A 12,105-nucleotide genomic window follows, 5' to 3' on the forward strand; every position below is an offset into this window, starting at 1 on the left:
TCTCAAGAGACACCAGGGTGTAGCCAATGGCAGAAGCTCAATCGACACTTGTTCAGTGAATGGGCACATCTGTCTGGCTTACCCAGAACCTGGCCACTTTCTGTATAAGCACAGGAAGATGGCTGGTCTGTGAGTATGAGCCCCATTAAAGCCATGGCGTTTTCCCAGCTTGAAGAAGAAACGGTCTCTGAGGGGTGCTGCACTGGCCAGCCGGTCGCCAGCCCTGCCCTTCTGGCTCAGGCATACCTTTCTCAGCTCGTCCTTCTCCCTGCTGTGGGCATCCTCCAGGACCCTACGCTCCGAGTGGGCTCTCTGCAGCTCCGTGCGCAGGCTCTGCACCTCCTCCTGCAGCTGCAGGCTGGCATCGGCCCCCTGGTTCTGCTGGTAATGCGCCAGCTCCCTCTTCAGCTTCTCCACCTGCATGGTGTGCATGGAGGTGACCGCGGACAGTTGCTCCGACAGGGTCTTGAACTCTTTGTTCTGTGGAGAATCAGAAAATGGGGAAAGGGAAGGAGGAGGGAAGAGAAAGACAGGGTTATTGGGCCAGGAAAGGCAGAGTGAAGGCAATAGAAAAGTAAGTTCAAGGTGGAATTAAACTTCACAATCATTACATGCTCGAGTGCTCGCCTGCCATCTCCCTAACAAAACTCTACTGTGAGACCAGGAGAAACAGAGGGAAGCAAAAAATAGCAGCACTGGGATCAAAAAATAGTTCAAGGAGCTTTCATGAGCCCTCTCTGAGCTGGAAGCTGGCTCATGGCAGTTTGATTTCTCCTTTGGGTGGACAGATCCTTCCATCTGATTTGGAAGTTGCAGGAATGATGTAGCCGGCTCCCTGGACCTGCAGTCTTGGATTTTGAAGTTTCTCTGTCCTTTCACACCAGGCCCTCCCACCGTTGGACTTGCTGGCACAAAGCGCTGCAACCTAATCGCCAGCTCTGAGACAAAGGCCCCCTTTAGCATACCTATTCTAAGGGGCCTTGGGATCCCTCTTGCCACCTGTGAGGCTAGATTACCCAGGGTGCCTCTGAGTTGGGAGACTGATGCCTGGCGGAGCCTGCACCTGATGTGAGCCTGGCTCACTGGGTACCTGATCACCAACCCACTCACGTTTCCCTGTGTGCCTGGGACCCCGAGAACCTAGTGCAAGGGTCAAATCCAAGTGTAAATGAGGGGTAGAGTTGTGGCCGTTAGAATCGAGAGTAACAGCCCAAAGTAGTTGGTATGAAAGAGTAGTGGCGAGGAAGGAGGGCTCTCCAAATAAGCAGGCAACAGCAAATAGTCATCGATTATTCTTCATTGCTGTCCTCTGCAGGAGCATCAGGTAGAACAGATACTGGGTAAAATACCAATAAATAAGGACAGTGGGAATCAATGATTAATTTACATCAGAAATTAGACCTCACAAAACAGCAGTGAGGAAAAGTAAAAGAAAGGCCATTGGAGCCTGGACACCAGACATGCCGTGGGACTGCGGGGCTGGGGCATCGGCAGCAACTGTCCATGTGCATGCAGCAGGTAGGGTCCTCAACCTGCTCCCTATGACTGGTCTGGCTGTCAGCCTCATCCTGAGGAAAAAATTGGTGTCTATTTAGGAAGACTGTCCCTGCCTAAACTACCCTCCTGGGGGTTGCCAATGGAGGCTGAGAGTCTCTGCACAGTGGGGAAGGCAGGCTGGACTAGTTCCCTCTGACCTCTGTGTTCTGGGTTGGAAATAAGGCTTAGCTCATCTGTCACCTCGAGGTGGCATGTCCTGGGTCGTATCACCAAAGGTGGTAAGGATGACAGGGCTAGGGTCTCTGGTGAAGGTTGGGCATGAAGAGAGGCATGCATGTGAAGGCAGCAGGGGGCACAGGCATGCCCTGCATTGCTGTGGACCTCAGCCACATAGCCTGGCTCTGGGAGGCCCAGCTCTCCTGATCCCAATACCGCCCAAGTCCAGGCTCAGGGAATGTTGGGGTGACAAGCAGCTGAGGCTAGACAGACTGCTTGGAGCCCAGCTCTACCCTTGATCCTCCAGGAATGTACACCCCAACTTCCTCACATGTAAATGGGTATAAACACACCTTGGAGGCTTGTTACCAAGATGTAGGGATAAAGCACTTAGCCTGCTGCCTGGATAACATCAATACACACCGGTGATCCTCACTGGCCAGGATTCTATAAGGAGCCCCTCAGACAGGGGCTTGCAAGGCTCACGGTGTGCATGGGGGAGTCCCCACAGCAGAGCCAGGGAAGTTCCTTATCTCATCCCATTGCATCTGAACACCCCTGAGGGTTCCAAGTCTGTGTGCCTTGTATTCTGAGTGTCTGGCTTCTGAAAGGAAGCCCCAGGAGGGGATGGCTTCCTGTTTGTCCTCAAGCCTACAGATGGCCTGGCTGTGCCCCAAGCCTAGCACCCCTCAAGGGCCCCCTAAGTCCTCCCTGTGATGGGAGGCTAAGATCGCCAGCGCTAGTCTAGTCAGTGCCACTTGGAGACCCAGTCCTGCCCTGCGCTAGTGAAGGCCTTTGCTGACATTAGTGGGCAGGGCTCTGGAGAGTTCTAGGCAGACACTAGTCCTCCTAGGAGGTCTCAAACATCCCGAATGGATGCTCGCTCTGCTGCTGCTGCTACTGAAGCACACAGGTGAGGTCAGGCAAGATTTTGAAATGTCTCTGCAGGGTGAAGGGCAAGTCACCTGCCTGTTCATCCAGGTGATGGCAGGGCCTCTCCTGCCTGAGCAGCATCTTTGTGTAACTGGAAGAAAGTACCACCCTCGAGGCAGGGAAACAGTTTCCCCTGTGGGTGGGCACAGCCCCAGAGGTACACAGATTGGAACAAAGAATGCTACTTCCAGGGAAGGCTCATGGTCAGGTAAAGAACAGCAACTGAATTTCAGCCACACTTCTCTTAAAACCAGGCCCCTTGTTCAGTGTACAACCAGAACTGTACAGAGCGATTTCCAATAAATGCTCATGGACTTGGGTTGGCGGAGGGAATAAGCAGATTACTGCAAGACAGTCTGCACAGTGAAAAGCAGCATGTCCCCCACACAACGGCTACCAGTGGTGGGTGCTTGCTTTAGGCCACACACTATACTATGCTCATGTATATAACTCATTCAAGCTTCACAACAAGTCCTATTTGGTATGGATTACTAACATCGCCCCCTACTTCTGATGCACAGAAAGGCCATAAAGCTGTAACTTATAACATGCACATGGTAACTGAATGCCTATTAAGTATAATGAAATCAGACTGACTCAAAGGCTGACAATCTATAGATTTGTATTTTTTCCATGTAAAATGCATTTAAATACCACCTTATATTTATAAGTATATAAGAAACTTGACTCCCATTTAAAATTTGTAAGTTCAACTGACCAAGTTATTCTTCATATGTGCTGATATAAAGCCAGGCTTTTGGCAAAGTTCATGGGCTCCCTCATTTTGGCTGAATAATATCACATAAGACTTATACCAGGAGCACTATAATAAACGGTCCCAGGAAATGACTATTTATTGCTGAAGGCTATGAAAACCATGGGAGAATGTTTTAGCACCACGGACAGCTCAAATTCTCCTAACCATCTTCTCCTCTTTCAGGGACTCTCAAAGGACTCTATGTCACTTGCTTGGGAACTTGGTGCTGAATCTGTCTTCCCTCTCCAGTTGGGGTGTAGTCTCAGGACAAGCATCTGGGATGCCACCTTAGCCTGGTTTTCTCTTTCAGTCTCCCCCCTTGCCGACTCATGGCAGAGGTCAGGGTACTTGCTGCAGGACTGTCTCCATCGACCTGGGCCTTGGTCCTCTTCCTCATGCTACTCTGACCAGTACCTTGGGACACCTTTGCCTCTGTCTTCCCTGACACACACATGTCTTCCTTCCAGCTTCGAACCTTGCCTATGTGTCAAGAGAGCAGCTGCCTGAATCTTTCCAAGAATCACAAGAAAAGCAACTCAGATTGCTGAACAGTTGGCCTCATCTGCTAATAAAACCAAAAGCTCTAGAGAGCTGGCAGGGAAGAGGATGCTGATCTGGGTCATCCCCTGACCCCACAGCACACACTGTAAATACCTGCCAGTCTTAAGGACAATGCTATCATATAAGCATTAACCCAAACCAAGGTTAGTTTCTTGCAGTGTGAGAGATCTAGCAATTTGGTCAGAGGTGGCGGACCATGCCCTGAAAGCAGCCCATCAGTGTCAATGCCACACAGGCTACTTACTAGCTGTATGATCTTGGGCTGATTACTTACATTCTCTGTGCCTCAATGTCCTCATCTTTGAAATAAGTATATTAACATTGATCTCCTAAGGTTGTGGTGAGGATTCAATGAATTAGTATGTGAGAACAGTGCCCAGCACATAGGCAATATGGGGAGACACATGAGAAAGCAAGAATCTCATCACCCCTTGTGACCACCTGTGGCATGCAGGGCACCCTGCCCAGGTGACTAATGCTTGTCACTATTCACAGATGTTTGTTAGCAGGAAACTTAAGCCAAAAAGCTTAAAAAATAAAAAAGTCCTTTTAAATCTGCTTCTCTTTGATGTTCAAACACATGGATTGTAAAATTTAGATTTATTTTTATCCTCTGAAGTTGACTTTAGCAATCAGCAAGGTCAGTGTACAGCTCTATCTGGAATCTGAGGGTCAGAGTGGCCAGCATGCACACAGGGATCCTGGCAGAGGCAGCATCAAAGCCTCCACGTCCCTCTCAGTGTACTTTGCCCAGAAGGTCAGCTGGCAAACCGGGACTACTCCTGCCTTTTCTGGCCAGTCATCAACAACCCTTTCATTATCAAGCAAAACCAAAAACCTGGTGTTCTTTACACTTGTTTAATCCACATGGCCAGGGCCAGAGACCAGACTCTCTCCTCTGAGCAGGTGGGACTTCTTCCCTCACCTGGCCAATTGCTGCAGGCTGACAGGGCAGGGATCAAGTGTAGCCCATCCTATACCTGGGCCTTCCTTGATTCCTTACTAAGGAGCCAGTGGAACAGGCACCTTGGAGAACCTACACAGAAAGCACAGCCCTGGGGTAACACCTCTTCTCAGAAACCTGAAACACACCACTGTCATCTAGGCCCTGCATTGGGACAGCTCGTTTAGGTATAAAATGGTTTACTTATATTCCTGTTATTGGGGTCACAGTAAGTTTTAGAAGTGTCCAGTATAGGACAGGTGCAGTAAAACCAAGTCACCTCCAAGACCATGGCTGGTGGCCCCAACTTGGTTTCTTTCTTCAGACCCCTACACCATCACACTATGCCCTTTTCCTCTCTCAGCAGTAGTGAAACCCTCCAGGGTGCTACAAGAGCCTGGGCCTGGGGTCACCTTGACATCCTGCAGGAGCCAGGTGATGGTGAGCCTCTTTTCCATACTCAGCAATGACTATAGGAGGAAAGAACTGATGACAGTGTTTGCAGTTTAAAAAAAAACAACTAGCATTGCCCTCATCATGGCTGTGAGCAGAACCTAGGTTGTAATACCTCCTAATTCTGTGGTCTGATCTAGAATTTCCCCAACTGTGAAATGGCCGCAAGTGAAGTGAGGATTCAATGAGTGAATACAGAGCACGCATCACAGACTGGCACAAGTGGTACCCAGCAAGTCATGATGGGATCCATGCCATGGGTCCTAATGCAGGAAGATTCTTTCCCATAGCACAGCATTCCACTTGTACCAAAGTTATCCCTCATCCGCCTGAATCAAGGAGTTAGAGGGGAAGGAGGACAGACCACTTGGGCCACCCAAGAGTGGGTGTGCGTGCAAGCCTCATTCCAACCTGGGTTTCACCCAGGTGTATCTGCCCCCCAGGAACATGTCCTGTGTTTGCCTTGAATCCCTCTTAATACCACGCCCAGCACCCTTCCTGCAGGCTAACAATTCCTTGTTTGTTCAGCAGATGTGGGAAAGTGGCTTAAGCTTTCCTTAAGCAAAGAAGCTAAAACCTCCTGAAAGCAGTGATTATTTTTGGAGTTGGGAGGACTCCAGGGCAGAATCCTGCTTGCAGCATTGCCAGTTCCTAGAGACTACCTGCTTTCCTTGGCTCCCGGCCTCCATTGCCCCTCTCCATATTTCCTCCCCTCAATCTCACCACCCATCCTTCCTCCCTCTCATGAGGACCCTTGTGCTCACATCAGCCCACCAGGAAAATCTAGAATCATTTCCCTATTGCAAGATCCTTAGGTCATTCACATCTGAGCAGCCCTTTTGCTCTGTGAGGCAACGTTCACAGATCCCCGGGGTTTAGATGTGTGCATCTTTGGGAGGCCATTGTTCTGCCTGCCATGGTCAGGAACTGTTCTTACTGGTGGGGAGATACCTAGAGGACTTCTAGGCTTCCTCAAGTCTCTGGCACATGTCATTTCCCAAGGAAGCTACGGGTCTCTCTCATATATACCTTTGGTGCCCCACTCAACCTGACACCAGGGAAGGGAGCTCCTCACACTGACCTGGTCATCAATCTTCCGCTGCAGCTGGACCACCTTGTTCTCCATGCCCACATTGAGGCGTTTCAGGTGCTCTGCTGAGCGGGCCTCGATCTTGAGGGCCTTTAGTTCCTGCTTGGCCTTGAGCCTCCGGAAGGCACACTGGATGACGATGGCTGCAGCCCGCAGCCGCTGGAAATGCCTGCGTGCCATCCACCCCCGGGCATGCTTCTGGATGATGGTGGCCTTGTGCTCCATGAGGACCTGGAGGGGAATGGCAGGCATACTCACCCTGTGGGTTTGCACCACAGAATGGGAGCAAGGGAAGCTCATGGAACCATCTGGATGATGAGGCTGAGGGGACAGGCCCCCAGCGTCTAAGGTATTGATGGCTGTTTTATGAATGAATTGTAGCCAGGCTCTGCAGCCCAAGTACCCAAGGGAATCAGCTGTCAGACTCTTATTTTAGCTTTATTGTGCTTTCTGTTTCCCTGACTAGGGAGCCACAGTCTAAAAACCTCACCATTTGGGGGATTTAATGATTAGCCTATTGATCTCTCCCCATTTGACAGATGCAGATCCCGTCTTGGTGCAGGAGAACTAGAAGGTAGAGTGTATAGTCCAGTGAGAGGTCCCAAAAGGTTAGTGGCTTATAAGTTAACTGCACATGAATTAGTTTTTCTAACACGTTAAAGGCCACTCAGAAAATCAAAGCAACAATGTTCTTGCCTTAATACCCTGTAAAATATTGAGTGTTACATACCCCGTGTCACAGCTGCAAGACACCCAGTGCTTGCTCTTTGCATGTGCTGCCCCCTGCTGGTTACCTAAAAAAATGTCACCTGCCCGGATCACAGGGGCATCATCACACCATTATTAGTCACTCCAGAAGTCATGGAACCTTTTCCCATTGGCCTGGGACCAGGTGCATCCACCATCACAGGGTCATGCTTGTTCTGTCATCACTGATTCAGTGTTTTAGGTTTATCGTTTAGGAAAAAAACCCCTCACACTTCTGATCATAGAAAGCACAAATATTCATTTCAGGAAAACAAACATCTCAGGCACCTGCTTCCAACTTGACTTTCCCATTAGCATCGTGCTTTGAGCTGCACAGTTTTCTGGCTTAAGGAACATGTGCTGATTGAGAGCTTCCTAACCCAGGATTTCAGCCTCGATGGAGTAACACAAAGAGCAACGGCCCAGCAGGGAGGTGACAGCGGCCCTCCCCTGGCCTCACCTCAGCAGGCTTCAGGCCTCTAATCTAGAAAGGGCTCAGTCTGCTGGGGCCTAGTCCCACCCCCTGTTCAAGTCTGAACAACCTAGGTCAGACACCAGGCTCTGCCACTGGCTCACAGGTGCCCTGAGGCAGGAGACTGAGCTCCTCTGGGCAGCTTAGGGGTCAAGGGGGACGCCACCACACCACCTTCCCTCTTTGCAGGACTTCAGGAAGGACTTGGTAAGAGCAGACACGTGAAGCGAGAGATTCAGAAAAAAGTCAGTATAGCCAACAAATGTTCCTGTGGGTGACACTGCTGCTCTAGGCGGGACTCCAGCTGGCAAGTCCCTCAGGGTGGCCACTTACCTGGCGGTAGATTCTGCGCACAAACATGGCCCGAGCAAAGGCCTGGATGACGATGGCAGCCCTGCGCACTCTCTGGTAAGCCAGGCGGGTCCTCCGCATGCGGTACTGCTTCTGGAGCACCACTGCTGCCCGCGTCCTTCGCAGGTGCTCAGCCAGCCTGTCGGCGGGAGAGGGCGAGGAGCATCAGGGAGAGCGCTCTGGGCAGCTGGCACCGAGCGAGGCCCCCGAGGTGTCTGCAAAGCAAGCTCCTCCTCACCATGGTCCTACTGGGACAGCTTTCACAGTCCTTCCCAAACACAGCAATGCCTCAGGTACTTAATCCATAGGCTCAGAATTGTAGGGTTCCCTTTCTTCTTGGGGTTCCCCAAAGACTTCCCACCATCATTGGCCTTGGTCTGAGTTTGACCCCCTCTGTGATCCTTACCTGACTACTCTCAGCTCCTGGGCAGTCCCCTGCAACACACCCTCAGTGCTCCCCATCCTCCATGCATTTACATTGCTGCCTGTGCCTCTCCAGGCTTGGGGATGCCCAGGTCTACGTCTCAATTCATTCTGTACCCCTAGATCTAGTTCAGGGCCCACAAAGCAGGCAGTAGGCAAATATCTGCTGAATGACTGAATCTCCTCAAGCCCCCACCTCTCCTCCCCATTTTCTCATCTCCCTAGGCCCTTTCCCCTGGAAGCCTATGAGTATCTCTCCTTTCTTTCATCACTGCATTCCCCGTCTCATTTCCCAAATAAAATAGCCAGGTTGATGCTTCCCATCCTTAAGAGTCTTATTCTGCTCCAGGCTCACAGCAAGTGTTCAGCCCAAGGTCCACAATGTCCCATGCTAGAAAGGCTCTTAGAAATCATTTAGCACAACCTCAGAAGAACCATCCAGGCCAGATGCCCATACTTGGTGAAATGCACAATTCCCTAGTCCAGCTCCCTGTGTGTGCTTTCCTCAGATATGTGCCCCTGGATTACAGGCTTTCTGCAGGGAGAATTCAGGTCAGGTCTGTTACACTCCTGCACACGTGCTCTCTAGCAGAGATGGCTGAGCAGCCACTTGAAACTTTGACTCTCAAACACCAGATTTTGTGGCAATTACTGTCACTTCTCCACAGAAGTCTTAGAGAAGGTGCTGGCAGTGGATCCACCTGTGAAGGCCCGGGATATCCCATGAGAGTCTGTGGAGGGGCCTAAGATATAGCTTACAGGAGGCCATGCCTGCCCCAGTGGACAGCAGAAGGGAACAGTGAAAGCAGCTTCCTCTGTGTGGTATCAGACTGCCATAAATATTGGGCAGGGGAGCCCAACTGGCATCTTGGCAAAGAGCCACTGTGGTTGGACAAGTCATACCCTGTCTGTACTGGATCAGTGCAGCAACTCATAGAATGTCCTACCAGGACCTTCCCAGACTAATTACAAACTCCAAGGATTCCAAAAGTTCCTGGTACACAGAGTGAGGTTACGTGTAAGTGTACTGTGATGGAAGGGGTAGATTCTAGGTGTAAGTTTTTCTTTCTTTTTTTACTGTGGGGTTTAGGTAAAGAGGAAGTGATTGCTTTGTACAAAAACTAGGTTCTAGGTTAGTGTTGGTGGGATGGGGGCAGTTGGGGGGCACCTGACTTGGGAACTAGACCAACTTCCTGAGGTGAGAAGGCATTCGAGGGATGCTCACCCACTGGGAGAGAGCCCAGGAACAGACAAGGCTCCACAGAACCTGCTTTAATTATGGAAAAAAGGTCACCTAGCTGAGAGGCAGTTGCCCTCTTCCCTGCCCCAGATACACCTGGGCTTGCTCACCTGCGGGCCAGGTATCCTCGGCAGTACTTCTGCAAGGTTAAGGTGGCCCTCTTCAACCTGCGGTACTTCACCTTCTGCAACCAGCCCCGGACGGTTTTCTGGATCATGATGGTGGCTGCTCGGAACTTGTCGGCCCGCAATTTCTCCAGGTAGGCCACTTGGCCTGCCCGAAAGAAGATCTTGGTGCGGCCAAACTGGAACTTGTCAGGATCCTTCATGGGGAAGGGAGAAGAGCTGGCTGGTCATTAGTGATCAGCGTGGCAGCCTGCCCCGTGCCACCCAGTTCTTCCCACTAGATCTCAAGTGGCCCTCCACACTCAGCACTCATTCAACAGTGTGTCCCCACTACATAACAGGCACTGGGTGAGTCACCCAGGATGGGCTGTAAAGATGACTGCCTGGAGGAACAGACATCGGGGCAAGGGCAACAGAGAAGCCAACAAGCCACTCCCTGCTTTCAGACAGTGATAGGATCAGGGATAAAGTCAAACAGGGGGTGTTTAAAAATGATGCAGAAGATAGGCCCCTTGGGACCTATCTTTGAGCAAAGATCTGAATGGACCCAAGTGGGCAGTCACGGAGAAGTAGCAAAGAGGAACTCTTCAAAGGAGCAGGTCATATGCTCACACCCTGTGCTGGTAACAACCCAGGCATGTTGAGGAATGAGAGCCAGGACGGCTAAGAATGGGCGCTGAAGGTGGATGGATGTGAGGAGCCAGTCATGAAAGGCCTGGCAAGTCTGGTACAAAGTTGGGATGGGAGCCATGTGTTGGGGGTTCTGAGCAAAGCAATAGCCTCATGTGGTCAATGTTTTAAAGATTATCTTTAAATGGCTGCAGTTGTACACAAATTACAGAGTATAAATAATCACCAAATAAAACTATTTTTTGAACATGTAGTGACTATCTGAATTATATCTATTAAGTTAAAATTAGTTGCCTTTCCCTGCATTCACTCCAGTGGATGAGAAATGATGACCAGAGGGCTATGGATAAGCCTGGAGAAGAACACTGAGAAAGTTAACCCACGAAGACCTGAAGCCCTGCAAATCCACTGCCATCCCACATGCTCACTGGCATGAAGCCCATGGCAAGATGAGGGACTGAGCCAAAGTCTGCAGAGGACACACAAGAATGTGCTTCACACTGGCAAATGGCTCTGAAGGAATGCTAGGCCATCGTTCTTCATGGGCTAATCCTTATGCAGGTGACAGGAATGGGTTCCTTGCTGGGAGGGCAATGTTGCTTAGACTGCCTGAGAGCTTGAGACACAGCTCCAGCTGGAGTATCACTGGTCGTTTTCTCCATGGGCCTGGCTTCAGGTGAGGTGGGGCCTGGGTTGGTTCTCATGCCTATGTCTGCTTGGGGCCACACCTCCAGTGGGCCCGTAGCTCATACTGAGCCACAGGGCTGGATGGGCCAGGAAGCTTCCAGGCAGCAGATGCCATGGTTTGATTGCTACCCTGTGTGGGGAGAGTCCTGCTCAGCAAGAGGGGTCAGAATCGGGGACAAGCTCAGCTACTTGGTTTCAGCAGAATCAGAGAAGGGGGGTTGGTCACTGAATCCCAGGAAACATAGCATGCATGCTTCATTTGTTATTCTGGAAATAAACAGGAAGAGGTGATGTGGCCTTCACCAACAGGACATTTAGGGGATCCCACCTGCTCCAGTCACCCAGCAGCCTGCTCTTCATACTCTTCTTTCCCCATGTGTCTCTAACACACCCGCCCAAGTGCCTCTAATCCCCAGAACTTACTATTCTGTTAGCATATTACTGGATCAAACATCATCTTGTGTTAATTTTTCTCCAAGGTTCAGACTGAGGGAGCTGAAAGCAACCTTGGCGACCCATTCCAAGCCCTCCTGTTGCTTCACAGATAAAGCTGCACCCTCCTCACAAGGCGAGCCATTACTGCAGGATTCTAATCATGATGGGCTCATCTAGCTAGTCCCGCACAGCCACCAGCACCAACTCATACTTCCTGTGACAACCAGGAATCATGGTAGGAACACAGCCACAGTAACAGCCTTGCCATTTTCCCATTCGCAGTCTTGGGAAATGACAGACAAACCTTCAATTGCAACATGAGGGCATAAAGGCAATAAAGCCAGACAGGCATAGAGCACTGCTGGCCCATAGAACATGGAGTAGCTAACTCCCCCCGGAGGCCAGGAATGGGCTTCTCAACCAGGAAGTATCTTAGAGCTCAGTTTGGGAGGAGACTCTGGGCAGGCAGGTAACAGAGAAAAAGCACTCCAGGCAGAGGAAACAGCATGTACTCTTTAATTTGCCTTTAGTCATTTGGTGTGTTC

The 12,105-nt window shown here is 50.6% G+C and overlaps 1 protein-coding gene across 1 annotated transcript in view; it reads right to left on the reverse strand.

Annotated features, from left to right (window-relative positions):
- MYO5B (myosin VB) overlaps positions 1-12,105 on the reverse strand; it is a 312,767-nt gene that overhangs the window by 58,880 nt on the left and 241,782 nt on the right. The window contains exons 19-22 of the mRNA XM_081262970.1: positions 9,794-10,005; positions 8,003-8,159; positions 6,442-6,681; positions 247-480 (exon numbers count right to left, since the gene is read on the reverse strand). Coding sequence (XP_081119096.1) covers positions 247-480; positions 6,442-6,681; positions 8,003-8,159; positions 9,794-10,005 — 843 coding nt within the window. The remainder of the gene's footprint in view (positions 1-246; positions 481-6,441; positions 6,682-8,002; positions 8,160-9,793; positions 10,006-12,105) is intronic.

The sequence above is a fragment of the Spermophilus citellus genome, assembly GCF_964194105.1.
Source record: "Spermophilus citellus genome assembly, chromosome: 12".
NCBI lineage: Eukaryota > Metazoa > Chordata > Mammalia > Rodentia > Sciuridae > Spermophilus > Spermophilus citellus.